The 14,508-nt window shown below is 36.2% G+C and overlaps 2 protein-coding genes and 1 pseudogene across 2 annotated transcripts; 1 reads left to right on the top strand and 2 right to left on the bottom strand.

Annotated features, from left to right (window-relative positions):
* Positions 1-1,074: 1,074 nt before the first annotated feature.
* LOC104773431 (glutathione S-transferase T3-like) lies at positions 1,075-2,002 on the bottom strand. Its single transcript, XM_010498042.1, has 3 exons — positions 1,948-2,002; positions 1,541-1,870; positions 1,075-1,451 (listed from the first exon to the last, which is right to left on the bottom strand). The coding sequence occupies exons 1-3, from the start codon at positions 2,000-2,002 to the stop codon at positions 1,075-1,077; spliced, it is 762 nt and encodes a 253-aa protein (XP_010496344.1).
* Positions 2,003-5,568: 3,566 nt separating this feature from the next.
* LOC104773430 lies at positions 5,569-6,208 on the top strand (annotated as a pseudogene).
* Positions 6,209-9,568: 3,360 nt separating this feature from the next.
* LOC104773425 (probable acyl-activating enzyme 9) lies at positions 9,569-11,579 on the bottom strand. Its single transcript, XM_010498035.2, has 2 exons — positions 10,644-11,579; positions 9,569-10,514 (listed from the first exon to the last, which is right to left on the bottom strand). The coding sequence occupies exons 1-2, from the start codon at positions 11,550-11,552 to the stop codon at positions 9,771-9,773; spliced, it is 1,653 nt and encodes a 550-aa protein (XP_010496337.1). The 5' UTR covers positions 11,553-11,579; the 3' UTR covers positions 9,569-9,770.
* Between the last annotated feature and the right edge of the window lie 2,929 nt (positions 11,580-14,508).

Raw genomic sequence — 14,508 nt, 5'->3', positions numbered from 1 at the left:
GACGCGACCGCCTCTAAAACAATTGTTGGTTTGCCGGATCCTCGTGTATACATGCCTTTCCAAGCTGTTGGGCAATTCTTCCAAACCCAATGCATACAGTCGATGCTTCCAACCATCCCGGGAAATCCACGTTCTTCTGCAACATATAGTAATCTCTGAAGATCCTCTGGTGTGGGTCTTCTTAGATATTCATCGCCAAAGAAATTGACAACTCCACTGACAAAATGTTGCAAACATTTTCGAGCAGTTGTTTCACCAAGTCGGACATATTCGTCCACCGTATCACACCCGCCACCATATGCTAGTAGCCTAATTGCTGCAGTACATTTTTGGATCGGAGAAAGACCAAGCCTTCCTGTGGCGTCTCTTCTTTGTCGGAAATAAGGATCTTCTGCAGTAAGACGGTCGACAATACGCAAGAATAATGGCTTGTTCATTCTAAAACGTCGTCGGAATACATGGGGAGGATATGTCGGAGATTCACTGAAATAATCATTCCACAAACGGTTGTGGCCTTCTTCCCGGTTTCTTTCAATGAATTCTCGTTTCTTTTTCTTTTTCACAAAATGTTGTCCATGAATATCATGGTTATCAAAAAAATTTGCAAAATAGGACTCAAAAAGTGGATCATCATCCTTTGCAAAATTAAAATGTGAATGAGAAGAAGAACCCATTGAATAAAAAATTTAAATGACTTTAGAATAGTAGAAGAGATGTGAATGATATGAATGAGTAGAAGAGATGTGTATATATAGAACTAAATTGTGTATCTTGTGATTCTCTTCTCACAATTCCCGTGAGACTTTGTTGTAGTTTTATATGTTGTATTTTTGTGTTTGTTTTTTGTTCTCATATATCTTGTGATCCTTGTTGTATTCTTGTGTAGGAAAAAAACAATATCATGTGATCCTTCAAATGTGAACAGCTGACCGAGTTTGTAAAATGTTATCATATTGTTTTAATACTAATCATCCACTAAGTCAAGACTCAACAAGACGCAACAAGACTCAAACAAGACGCAACAAGACGCAACAAGACGCAACTGGACACTTCTCGACCAGATTTGTTCTAATACTAATCATCCACTAAGTCAAGCAGCTTCTCTTTCATAGATTCTTCTTTCGGAGTAAGCGGTCCACTTTTGGCCAGCAAACAGTCAAGAATTTGCATTTTTGACAATCTCTCTTTCAGCAGCAATTCTTCCTTCTTGATTTCCCACATGCCTTGGTACTCCTTCAAAGCCTTCTCTTCCTTCGCTTCTATATGAGTCTTCCTCTGTTTGGCCTTACTTGCGTCTCTACCAGTAGGCCTTGTGTTTGTTGGCTCATCTATGTTACCGCCGGTCTGAGAAGCTGAAGATTGTGCAGGATCATCAAAGAGTCTTTTCTTGTTGGTTACTTCAGGTGCTTTACCATTAACACTCCCACACCATTTCTGGTTGTAGCGTAACTCTAACCAACAATGCTCAAGAACGAATTTTTCTGATAAATGTTGTAGTACATATCATACGCTGTCTTCATTATATCATCCTCATTCTGACCACTAGTTTTAGCCCTCACTGCAGCAGCATACGTTCCCCAAAACTTCCCGACCGTATTTTGGATCTTAGCCCATCTCTGTTTACACTGAATTGGCCCTATCTTCTCATTGCCATCAGAAAGTGGACTGTCTGAAAAATAATTAGCAACCCTATTCCAGAAGGTCTTGCCCTTCTGATCATTGCCTTTCACAGCATCCTTGCTGGTGTTTAACCACCCGCTAATGAGAATCCGGTCATCATAAGGTGTCCATTTCCTTCTTTCCCTACGACTTGCAGTTGTGTCTTCACTTGGGGAAGCTGCGGAACTGACTTGGGAACTAAAGAGAGGAACTGGGGACGAAAGAGTAGGTATATTTGGGTAGAGGGAATCAAAAGAAATGGTTTGAGGATAGCCACCCCCTGCTGACTATTCATAAGTCCCACAAAATTTGTGGACTGGTTTAGATCATGGTTTGACTCCATAGTAGCAAAGAAGAAAAGAAGAGTGGTTTATGCTTGAGAGGTGTAGAAAATAAGAATGGTTTATGCTTGGAAGATATTCGGGTTTGTGGTTTAAAGATCAAGAAAAGCTTAGTTTATAAGGTGAAGCATATTGGAGTTACAATTAATTCTCGACACCAAACACACAATGAATACACAACCTAGTAACTTCCATTAATGATAGAACAACCACCAATTAAGAATAATGACAACCTAGTCACAAAGAAGTACACATAGGAGCACAAATAAACAGTCATGCTATAACTCACTACCCCAAAATAGATACTACCAAACAAACAAAGCAATCAATTTGCAGCTAAACCAGTTAGGTGTATATTTACCTCTTTCGGTTTNTTGCAGTTGTGTCTTCACTTGGGGAAGCTGCGGAACTGACTTGGGAACTAAAGAGAGGAACTGGGGACGAAAGAGTAGGTATATTTGGGTAGAGGGAATCAAAAGAAATGGTTTGAGGATAGCCACCCCCTGCTGACTATTCATAAGTCCCACAAAATTTGTGGACTGGTTTAGATCATGGTTTGACTCCATAGTAGCAAAGAAGAAAAGAAGAGTGGTTTATGCTTGAGAGGTGTAGAAAATAAGAATGGTTTATGCTTGGAAGATATTCGGGTTTGTGGTTTAAAGATCAAGAAAAGCTTAGTTTATAAGGTGAAGCATATTGGAGTTACAATTAATTCTCGACACCAAACACACAATGAATACACAACCTAGTAACTTCCATTAATGATAGAACAACCACCAATTAAGAATAATGACAACCTAGTCACAAAGAAGTACACATAGGAGCACAAATAAACAGTCATGCTATAACTCACTACCCCAAAATAGATACTACCAAACAAACAAAGCAATCAATTTGCAGCTAAACCAGTTAGGTGTATATTTACCTCTTTCGGTTTGTTGAAATGTTGTTTCCTTGTCGCCTTAAGTGTGACTTGTTTGAGCTCAACTAAAAGAAACTCACAAAACAAGAAACAAGAAATGGTTTTAGTAACTATGTAAAGACATCCATTAAAGCATAACTACAAGTACATGAGTCTTAATTACTACCAACTGTGTAAAGACATCCATTAAAGACACAACAACCAACAACCAACTCAATCCGACTATGAAACAACAATTTTTGTTTGATTATGAACCACAACACTCATAAAACAAACTTGGACTATTAGTGTTTCTGGTTTCTGATTACACAGTTGATTGATTACACATTGCTAGTGTTTCTGGTTTCTAGAGATAAACACAAAACGTTTTAGTGGGTCTCTGTTTTTGTTTGGAAACGGGAGAGAAAGAAACTTAATATTTTACAAAATCAAATACTCATTTTGATTGTAATACTTGTTTCTGGTAATTAAAAAGAAGAAAACTTAGTTAATAACCTTTTGGTTAAACAAGTTTCTCTATGATTTTATAAACGCAACAGTATATAAATCACTCGAAATTTCCACACATTGTATGATCTTTCTTCTTCTTTCGTTTAATTAGCGACAGAAGTTGTTACATAGATCAACTGGGACTCTTATATGGACTCAAAAACCATGAAATTTCAACAAAAACGAATCCTATATCCATGATTTATAAACATACAAAACAACCAATTGATGAAACGCAAATGAAACCGGCATACAAACAACAGACATAATTAAATTAAGATTGAGTCATTTTTCAAATAAACAATCAACAATTCCTAGACATGCAAGAGCAATTACCTGAACAAATCGAACTGCTTGAATCTTCCCCAAATATTAGGGTTTTGACGGATCGATCTACACCAGAATCAAATGCCTTCTGCTTCACCAGAACCAAATCGCCGCCGAATCCATGGACAATCAGACGTGGGAATCAATTGGAAGAGAAGCAAAAAGTTTTTCGGAATCGAAGAAGAGATTCAATGGAAATCGCGATTTGTCGAGAGAGAGAGAGAGATAGAAGAGATAAAAGGAAAGTGAAAGAGAAAGAGTATCTCCTTCTGGCATGATAATTGGTCACCACTAGGCCGTCTACTTGATATTGCAGGCCCTCGAGGCACTATTGATATGGGGATTGGCCTTCATGCGACTGTTGCAGTAGCGCTAAACCATCGCCAACGCCATCATCGAGTTGACCACTTGAATCAGTTTGAAGCAGCTTTAATGACAATCTGGAATAGAGGACTCTCTGACTCCTCAGACGTAGTTCTTTGGCGAGGAAAAGAAGACCTTTTTAAACCAAAATTCAACACAAAAGACACTTGGGAGCATATACGGATGACCAGAGACAGGCAGCCATGGGCAACTGGTATCTGGTTCTCCCAAGGCACTCCTAAGTTTTCTTTTATAGTGTGGTTAGCAACACTCAACCGCTTGACAACCGGTGATCGCATGCTTTCCTGGAACTCACGCATTGACGCCTCATGCTCTTTCTGCTCTGCAACTCAAGAAAGCCGAAGCCATTTGTTCTTTGAATACTCTTATTCCTCGGTGGTTTGGACAGGACTTGTCTCTAAGTTACTAGAAACCAAGTTTTCTACAGCCTGGGATAGTTCTCTGCAACTTCTAGTTGACACATCTTTGGAGCCTGCAACTCTGTTCCTTCTCCGCTACGCATTTCAGTCCACGGTCTACTCACTCTGGCAGGAGCGAAATCGACGTCGACACTGGGAGCAGCCAATACCCTCGGCTCAGCACATCAAAAGTCTAGACCGACAAGTTCGAGACAGGTTACTCTCACTTCCGCCTGGAGGGAAGCACACCGGCTACATGGAGAAATGGTTGGGCTCACGATAATGCACCAGACTCTTTTAACATAGCTTTCGATCTATTATCAAAAGTTTAATCCCATGTTGCACTGGATGTAAAAACTACTTTTTTTGAAATAAGTTTTATATTTTATTCAAAAAAAAAAAAAAAGAAAGAGAAAAAAAAAAATAAACCCATTAAATCGGCTTTTTCCCTTCAACCATTGATTTCGTGCCACCTATCCAGCAAGAGACGTTTCTTTCCATCCTAAAATTAGAAACGATTCTTGCAATTTCTTAACTTATGTTGATTAATTATTAATATTATACCTAAGAAATTTACTAAGAAACAAGTAAGGACTCCTCAATGAAGATAGTCTAAGAGAGAGAAAGCGATCGGTGACTAGCGTTATGTCTGACGCATCGACCACCGCCATGAACGGAGAAGACCCACCGGTTACAAGACTTATGATGCGTCCTGATGATGTGATATTAAATTGCTTAGCACGCATCTCAACATTGTATTATCCGGCTCTCTCCTTGGTCTCCAAAAGATTCCGCATTCTTATCGCTTCAACGGAACTTTACCAAACCCGAATCCTCTTAGGCTGCATCGAGAGTAGTCTCTATGTGTGTTTAGAGTCCTCTGCCCAGAATAGCAGCCCATTACGTTGGTTCACTCTTTGTCAGAGACCACATAGTGCCGAAAAAGTTTTGGTCCCGACTACATCTCCCAGTTCACACACTGATTTTCGGACGAGTTTTGCTGCTGTTGGTTCTCATATATATGCCATCGGCGGATTAATAAACAACAATGCAGGTGGCTGGTGCGTTGCCATCTGTTTGTGTTCTTGATGAGAAAATATATGTAATGGGAGGTTGCGCCAATACTGATTCGACGAACTGGATGGAGGTTTTTGATATGGATACCCAAACTTGGGAGTTTTTGCAGATACCTAGTGAAAAAATATGCCTAGGCTCCAGCTATCAAAGCGTTGGGTATGAAGGAACTATCCATGTGAGGTCTAGCAGATTAGATTTGACTTGCAAGCTGCATGAAGGCAGATGGAGAGAGGTAGACTTAGCGATAAATATGGGATGGGCTTCCTCATCAGCTTACTGTGTGATAGCGGACATATTCTATCGTTGTGGTGGTAGTATGATCAGTTGGTATAATTCTAAAGCAAGAATATGGAAAAAATTATTAGGTCTGGAAGAATTGCCTATCTTATATGGTAGCGGATTATGGTGGAAGAATGGCTATTTTGTGGGAAGAGGATGTGCATGTGGAGAATTATCGGGAGAAAACAATATGGTGTGCAGAAGTTTCACTTCAAAGACACCTAAATTTGGGGATTATTAGAGGGACGGTTGAATGGTTTGGCGAAGTGTTTATATCCGATGAACCATATGAGTTAGTGCATGCTCTTGCATCTACATTTATGGTCACGTGATTTGAATCATTCCCTAATGCAAGGGATAACATATGTGTTTTACTTTTCCGTCTTTTTCTTTCTACCATAAATACTTTTTATTATATTATCATCTCAACAGTGACAATCCTTTATTCTTGATTATTTATTTTGTTATTATTTATTTTTTCTTTTTCTTTGGAGTTTCGGTATCCATCCAATGGCAAAAAAAAAAAAAAAGGAAAATATAAACAAACGTTTTGTGGGTGAACCGGTGGTTCCATCGGCCTGTGACCACCGAACATTATTAACTTCCCTTTTCATCCTTTTTTCCGACACCTTTTACTTTTACCTTTGAAATTACAAGAATTACTTCGAATTAATGAACCGTAAAACAAAACAAAATACACCCAACTCACCAACGATTCCGTGATCGATTTAATCATTTAAGGGATTCGTTAGGTTCTTATAGTTGTGATTTGTGAACCAAATGAATTTAGTCCAAGGATTTGGGCACGTTATAATCGAAGTCAAACTAAAATTTGAAAACGAGGAATGCATTCATTGAACTATACATGCTACTACTATAGGCAGGTTGGAACCAAAACTTACACACGTTAGAAAATGTTATGAATAATTAATCCTCAGCAGAAAACCAGACAGTGTATAAGTTAAGAAGATTGAAATGAGACAGACTGATTAGTCAAAAAGAATAGGCTTGGTTAATTCCGAGTGAGAACGTACGTACGAGGTGAGAACCGAGGCGATTCAGGAGACAGCGAATGTGAGTTTCAGACCATGTGTGGATCGAATGGTATTTGTGGTATGGAGGATGGACGGACAATTGCTGTACACGGAAGCGGCTCGGTCCTAGAAGCCGAGGACGGTAAGAGGTGTTGAGTTTGATGGATGTGGAAGTAAGAGTTCCATTATTTAGCTGCAAGAAACTATATTATCGTTATGACTTTGTAAAAACGCTCATTAGGGGTTTTTAGCTTTCTATGAATTCAATAAGGTTTCCAGTTTTGATCAGTGTTATCATTTTTTTATACGTTGTAACAATAACTACATTATTACATATGGCCACACGTAATCAACTTGATGAAATGAAACAAGATAAGCTAAAGTTCTTTAGCTTTTTAATGAAGTATAAAATTGGCGATGAGAGAATCTCTAGTTATTTCCCTAAAACACAAGGTGAACGACCTATAAATATAATGTTGGTGGGCATATAATGAAGAGTCTAAAGACAGTTTACATAAATTTGTGAACACGATCGATCAACTAACAAATTAGTCCCAACTACTTTTACAGTTTTACACATAATCCAATATTAATTTTGACCTTAATTACCACACCATCTATACTTAATTATACCTTGAACTAAAATTTTATAACGCTTATTTATTTTAGTAATTTTAGTGTACCACTTGAACTTTAACCTATAGGGAAAAAAAAAAAAACAAAATGAACAACATGAATCCAAACTGATCCGACTCAACTCATCGACGTATGGACCCAAATTAGGTTTAATAGTACATCGTACTCGGGATAAAAAAACAAATCTTAAAAAGAGGCTAGTGGGACATGTATTCAAGAAGAGCTGGTTAGTTTTCAAAGATGAAAGAAAAAACTATTTAATTTCCAGTGTGCTTTATATTTCAAAAAAACTTATTGAGTTTTTGAAAGTTACGTCGTCTGAGGAAATATGAAATCTTCGTAAATCAATAACGCTAGATTTCTTAGAAATATAAAATTAATGGTGACACTTTTTTGAATGAAAAAAAAAATCTCCTTTATAATAAAACGGAAGTACACAACATTGTTTTGTAGACTATATAATTTTAATAAGTTGGTTACAAATAGATTATACATTAATTGATAGATTAATTGGTTACAAATAGGTTATACTGAAAATCTTAAAGAGAATATTCTAAAGAATCATATCATCTAACTTACCATATTAATTTCTTTTATTAAATTATTCATCATATAAAATCTTTTGATATCTAACTTAACATATTAATTTGTTAATTGTCATTATACTTCACCTCTCATTTTTATATACGATTCTATTTTGTGAAACAAATAAATTATCATATTATTTATTATAATTAAACAATAGTTTTATTTCCGGATATCACATAAGCTGAATTTTTAAAAACAAATATAAATTGTTTAATCTATAAAATATTCAAGTTTTAATAATATTATTCTTTAAAAATAATATCTATTGAATTAAAAATTTTACTGAGTAACGGATCAAAATTTGACTATTTAAATTCAATTTTATATTTTTGTTGAATTTTATAATTTTAAATAATATAATAAACTATAAATAATTTATTTTGAAATATTTTTCATATATTGAAACTTGATATAAAAGTTAGAAACTATAAACACTCTAAATTGATTTGTTATAGCAATGTCAATAATATTTCACTATAATATGAAATAATTTCAAGAAACCAAATATATTAAAATTAAAGTATAACAATATATTAAATTACTCATAATATAATAACTCGCTTTTTAAAAAACACATTTACAAAATTATGTCTTATAATGACATTCAAGTCATGATGTATAATATACATTGTTGAAATAACTTCACATATATAACCTAATACAACATATACAAATTTAATTTTAAAATACAAAATAAAATTTAATCAGTGTTATAGCACGGGTACTTATCTAGAATCATTAACAATATAAAACTTACAAAATATGTATTTTTTTTCAAGCCATCATATTTAGCATATGATTTTATTGCATAATGTTTTATCCAAAAAACATTTAAAAACAATCACATAAATTTTAGTTTATATAAAAATTACAATATAAATAAAATGAATTTCAACCCGTGCTCTAGCACGGATCTTAATCTAGTACAATAGTATTCATAAAACCAATAAGACATGATTTTATTAACATTCACAAACATATAACAATAAACTGTATTTTATACTAGATAACATCATATTGAGCCTCTACCCTGATTTTGGATTCCAAATCACAGTGACACAGGCTACCTAAAATGGCCAATTTACAAACTAAACACAAGATCATGTTACCATCAACATTCAAACCATAGAAAACACCTATGCGAATTGGTCAATGTAAGAAATTTCTCAAAATTCCCAAACTCGACGAAGTACTTTGCTTGTATCCCTCTCTCTCTTTTAGTTCTTAGCCTTACAGACATCAAACGATTCTGTTTTNAAAAAAAAAAAAAAAAAAAAAAAATCAATACATATTCATTGGATTTCTATGGAGGAATTTATCGCTAAATACTGAATCCGGAATTATGTTTCGATAGTCGTTTTCTTCATTTTTTTTGTTAGGCATAATTTTATTTTTTAGACAGAATAAGGCCAAGAGTTAAAGGAAACCACACTTGTAATAATGGGGTATAGTGTTAACAGTTTTATCTTTGCAAATCTTATAACAATAATAGCAAGCATGCATGTTTCAACAAGTTTAACAACTAATCCCTTCTTAAGGGTACAATAATAATATATCACAAAAGATCGATAAGTCTATATAGTTTACTTCATACATAGATTAATTTCTTCATAATCTCAATAACTTAAGCGGATTATTAAGGCAGGGACTTAGCCATTTGTCTGAGAAGAAACTTTTGAATCTTTCCAGTGGATGTCTTTGGAAGCTCCTCCTGAAAAATCACTTTCCTTGGCACCATATACTTAGGTAACTTCGTCTTACAAAACTCCCTTATTTCCCTCTCAGTCACCGACCCGTCACCGTTATTGTCATACTTCAAGCTCACAAAAGCACACGGTGTCTCTCCCCACATCTTATCCGGTTTAGCCACCACCGCGGCTTCCTTCACAACTGGATTCGTATACAGAACCGTCTCAACCTCTGCACTGCTTATGTTCTCTCCTCCGCATATGATCACATCCTTTGACCGGTCTTTAACCTCCAAGTAACCATCTTTATGTATAACCCCAACGTCTCCAGTGTAGAACCATCCGTCCTCTCTCATACACGCCGCGGTTCCTTCCGGGTCTTTGAAGTAGCCCAGCATAACCGATCCACCTTTCAAAACGATCTCTCCTACAGAAACGCCGTCGTGCTCTACACTCTTCCCGGTTCTTGGATCTCTGACATCGGCTTCCGCAAATCCTATGGTTCTTACTCCTTGTCTTGATTTCAGTCTAGCTCTCTCCAATGGATCAAGATGATCCCACTCAGACTTCCAAGCACATGACACCACCGGGCCTCCGGTTTCTGTTAAACCGTATCCATGACCGACGTTGAAACCTAGGGATTCTGCTCTTGAGATGATGGCTGTCGGAGGTGGAGCTCCGGCGGTCATTACCTGTTCTCATAATTTTTTTAACTTTATAAATAAGCCCTAAAACAGAGTTGGTTCAATAGTCCTCTACATGATTAATAAGAAACTAAAGTTTGACGATAAACCAATAAGAACCAAAACATGTATTAATACCTGAACCGGGTTCTTGAGCGGTTTACGAGAGGGGTAGTTGGTTAGCATGTTGAGAACCATCGGTGCGGCACACATGTGAGTCACGTCATGCTTATCGATCAAGTTATAAATAGTAGGCGCGTCGACTCTACGGGTGCATACGTTGGTGGCTCCAACGGCCGCAGTACCCCATGTGTAACCCCAACCGTTGGCGTGGAACATCGGTAGAGTCCACAAGTAAACCGGTCGGTTTGGTAAAGACCAGTCAAGCATGGAGCTAACGGTTAGCATAAAAATTGCTCTGTGGCTAAGCACTACTCCTTTGGGAGAAGACGTCGTTCCAGAAGTGTAGTTGAGAACCATTGGCTTCCATTCGGTTTGAGGACGGATCCATTTGAATCTCGAATCTCCTCTCTGCATGATTCCTTCGTATGTGTCAAGAAAATCAGATGCGGCCGAAGCTGATGAAGAACCGTCCTCTTGATCATCCTCGAGGAGGACGAGGTGAGGTTTCTCGTGTTGTCCAAAGAGCGATACTGCTTCGAGGACTAAGGATATGGAGTTGGGGTCGACGAAAACGAGTTTGGATTCACTGTGACGTAGAAGAACAGAGAGTGCGTGTGCGTCTAAACGCGGGTTGATATTGTTTAAGATGGCTCCCGACATTGGGACAGCAAACTGAAGCTCGTAGACAGAAGGGACATTGGGGCCCACGACAGAGACGACTTGGCCTCGGTTAATGCCGAGAGAGGAGGAAGTGAGAGCTGAGGCGATTCGAAGACAACGGTTATGGGTTTCGGACCAAGTGTGGACGGTGTTTGCGGTGTGGAGGATGGACGGACTGTCACCGTAGACGGAGGCGGCTCGGTCTAAAAAGCCGAGGACGGTGAGAGGTGTTGAGTTCGAAGGGTGTGGAAGTAACAGTTCCATACTTAATGATTTTTGTTTATGTATTTGTTTTGGTATATTGGTTTGTGAAAACACTCTCTATAGGGGTTTGTATTTATAGAAGCCTTCAAAAAGGTTTTAACTCTTTGAAGGTGTTAGAGACTTGGTTTATGGCTTTTTTGGAGGTAACTATAGTTGATCACTTATGCCCCACGGAACCAGCTTGATCAAATGAAATAAACAAATCTTCTATAGTTTCTTAACTTATAATAGTGCTAATTGCTAAATTTGGCTAATAAATAAGAATAAACCCTCTATATTCATTTTAACCAAGAAACATATAATGGTTAGTGACGTGAATCTATAAAAAAGGGAGGTGGGCATTGAACAAAGACAGAGTTTACCAACTAACAAAATTTGGACCAAACGAACTCTATTTTTACTTCCAAATTGTGGCGACAAGCTCTTGGTTTGAGCTAGGGTCGAAGACTCGAAGGAGCTAACTAAAACAATTGTTCTTCTCTTCGTTCCGAAGCTCCTTCTAAACTAAAAAGATAATAATACCTTGGATTTTTATAGCTAAAATAGTATTAGTATGTAATCGGGAAAAGCATGAAAACAGTATATGTAGTTGAAGAAGAATGTAGTCAATAATGTGGATTATGAACGTTCGGTAATGTTCTCTAGTTCCGTGGCGTTAAAACGTACTGTCCCCAATTTTCAGATATTAACACCGAACGGCCACACATCCATCCACCATATTTTCAATGGAATTTTCCCAGGGAACAAAAAATGCAAACGACAATAGTTTATTTTTCATGTGGATATAAATAAAAATCACTGAAAAATATCATGAACAGTCTTTTGAGAGTAGTGACAAGAACAAATTTAATTTGTTGACTTTTTTTTTTACAAGTATACAAGTTGTGGCTTTGCATATAGATGTAACTGTTTTCTTAAAAGATAAAATAATATTGTTTTCTGGTGGAAAATATATGATTTAAAAAAGTTCAGGCGTAACAGTAATTTGTTTTTAAATATAATTGAGGATAGATCCAAACATATACAAAGGTCCAGATTAATTCTTAAGAAAATTGCAGTCTACATATAGATATTTTTTCAGAGTCGTAAGCAAGAGTCTATATCAATATGAATGTCTATAGATAATGTCTATAGATAAATTAGTTTCATGCAGCAGGTGAATCTAATTTGAAACGTGTTAATGCCCCACGCGTCCGTCTTGTTACCACTAGAAAATATCTTGGACCAACGTAACACTTTTATTAAGCAAAACTTTCAATTATATATGTTAAATTCAGTCCCCTAAGCTTGAATTCAGTCTTTGGGAAAAAAACTTATGAAAATTCCACACAAACAGTCACCGTGATGTTATTAGATGAGCGATTGAAACTCTAGCTAGTTCTCTCCGTTCAAAGATTGGAGTATCTTTAGATTTACAAAAAGCTTGTTGCTTATACATAAATAAATTTAATAAAAATAAAATATAACTATAACTATAATATAGGTAAAAACATAGACTAATAAAAAAAATAGAAATCTGGTTGTATACAGAACCGCATCTCAACCTCTGCGCTGCTTATGCAAAANAAAGAAAAAAAAAAAAAACAATAAGCTTTTTGTTATGACTGCAAGAAACTATATTCTTGTTATGACTGAAAACACTCTATAGGGGATTGTATTTACTGAAATTTTGAAAAGGTTAACTCTTTGAAGGTGTTGGAGATTTGGAGTTTATGTCTTCTTTTGGTAACTATAGTTGATCACTTATGGCCCACGAAATCAGCTTGATGAAATGAAATAAACAAATCTTCTTTAGTTTCTTAACTTATCATAGTGCTAAATTTGGTTAGTAAATAAAAAGAATCTCTCTATAACCAAAATATATTGGTGAGTGATGACGTGCATGAGTCTATAAAAAGCGAAGGTGGGCATTGAATAAAAAAGGCAGAGTTTACCAACTAACAAAAGTTGGACCAAACGAACTCTATTTTTAATGCTTTCTAAGATTGTGACGACAAGTTCTTATTAGTTTTGAACTAGGGTCGAAGACTCGAAGGTGCTAACTAAAAAAATTATTTTTCGTTCCAATATATATAAGGTTAAAGACGATAGGGCCTTTAGGCATTATGCATGCAGCACGTACGGGTATGTCAAATCAAAACTAGAAATTTAATTCTGGATTTTCAGTCTAAAATATTCTTGCTTGATATTTTCACATATGTTCTGAAAGGAGCATATTACATTATTGAACTATTAGAAAACCATATACAAGTTTTAGCTGATGTTAGCATTGTTTTAATTTCTACTGTCAACGTCCACATGATGTAAGTTTCTGCGTACAATTATCAGTACCCATTTGTGAGGATTGGGTGAGCGACTTGTACTTAGTGACATTTATGTATGAATGTTGACTGTTGTGTTTTGATTTGTTTTCTCCACAAAACTAAATATCTAGATATGACATGACTAACCCAATCAATTTTAAATTTACTTCTGATCACTTGAAGTGTTAAAGCAATTCTATTTCTACAGATTATCAACCATAATTATTTTGATAATTTTTTTTTCATTTAACACTAATTTTAAACTCTAAAAAATACAAGATGAATACCACATCATCAACAACCTCTAGCTTTAAATATGAAAAACATCAATTTCTTAGTGTCCACGAGAGAAAAAGATTATTTTATCTTGTAAGAAAACAATTACATTACTTAAAATTTGTTGAAGACATAACCAGTTGATCCCACAACAATACTTAAAAGAGAAATTACATCCCCTTTACATGCGGAATTACAAGCGCTGATCTGGGCTATGGAGTCTTTACTGGTGGCTGGAGTCGATTGTCAGGCTTTTGAGACGGACTGTGTAGAGCTAGTTGCGACAGTGCAGACGCTGGATGATTGGACCGCTTTTTCTAACCTGCTGGAGGATCTCTCTTTGCTTCGAACTTCTTATCCCTCCTTCATCCTCACTA

This window comes from Camelina sativa, unplaced genomic scaffold (assembly GCF_000633955.1).
Source record: "Camelina sativa cultivar DH55 unplaced genomic scaffold, Cs unpScaffold00535, whole genome shotgun sequence".
In the NCBI taxonomy this organism is placed as follows: domain Eukaryota; kingdom Viridiplantae; phylum Streptophyta; class Magnoliopsida; order Brassicales; family Brassicaceae; genus Camelina; species Camelina sativa.
Note: the sequence above shows the minus strand (reverse complement) of the source record. Positions and strands in the feature narration are given on the sequence as shown.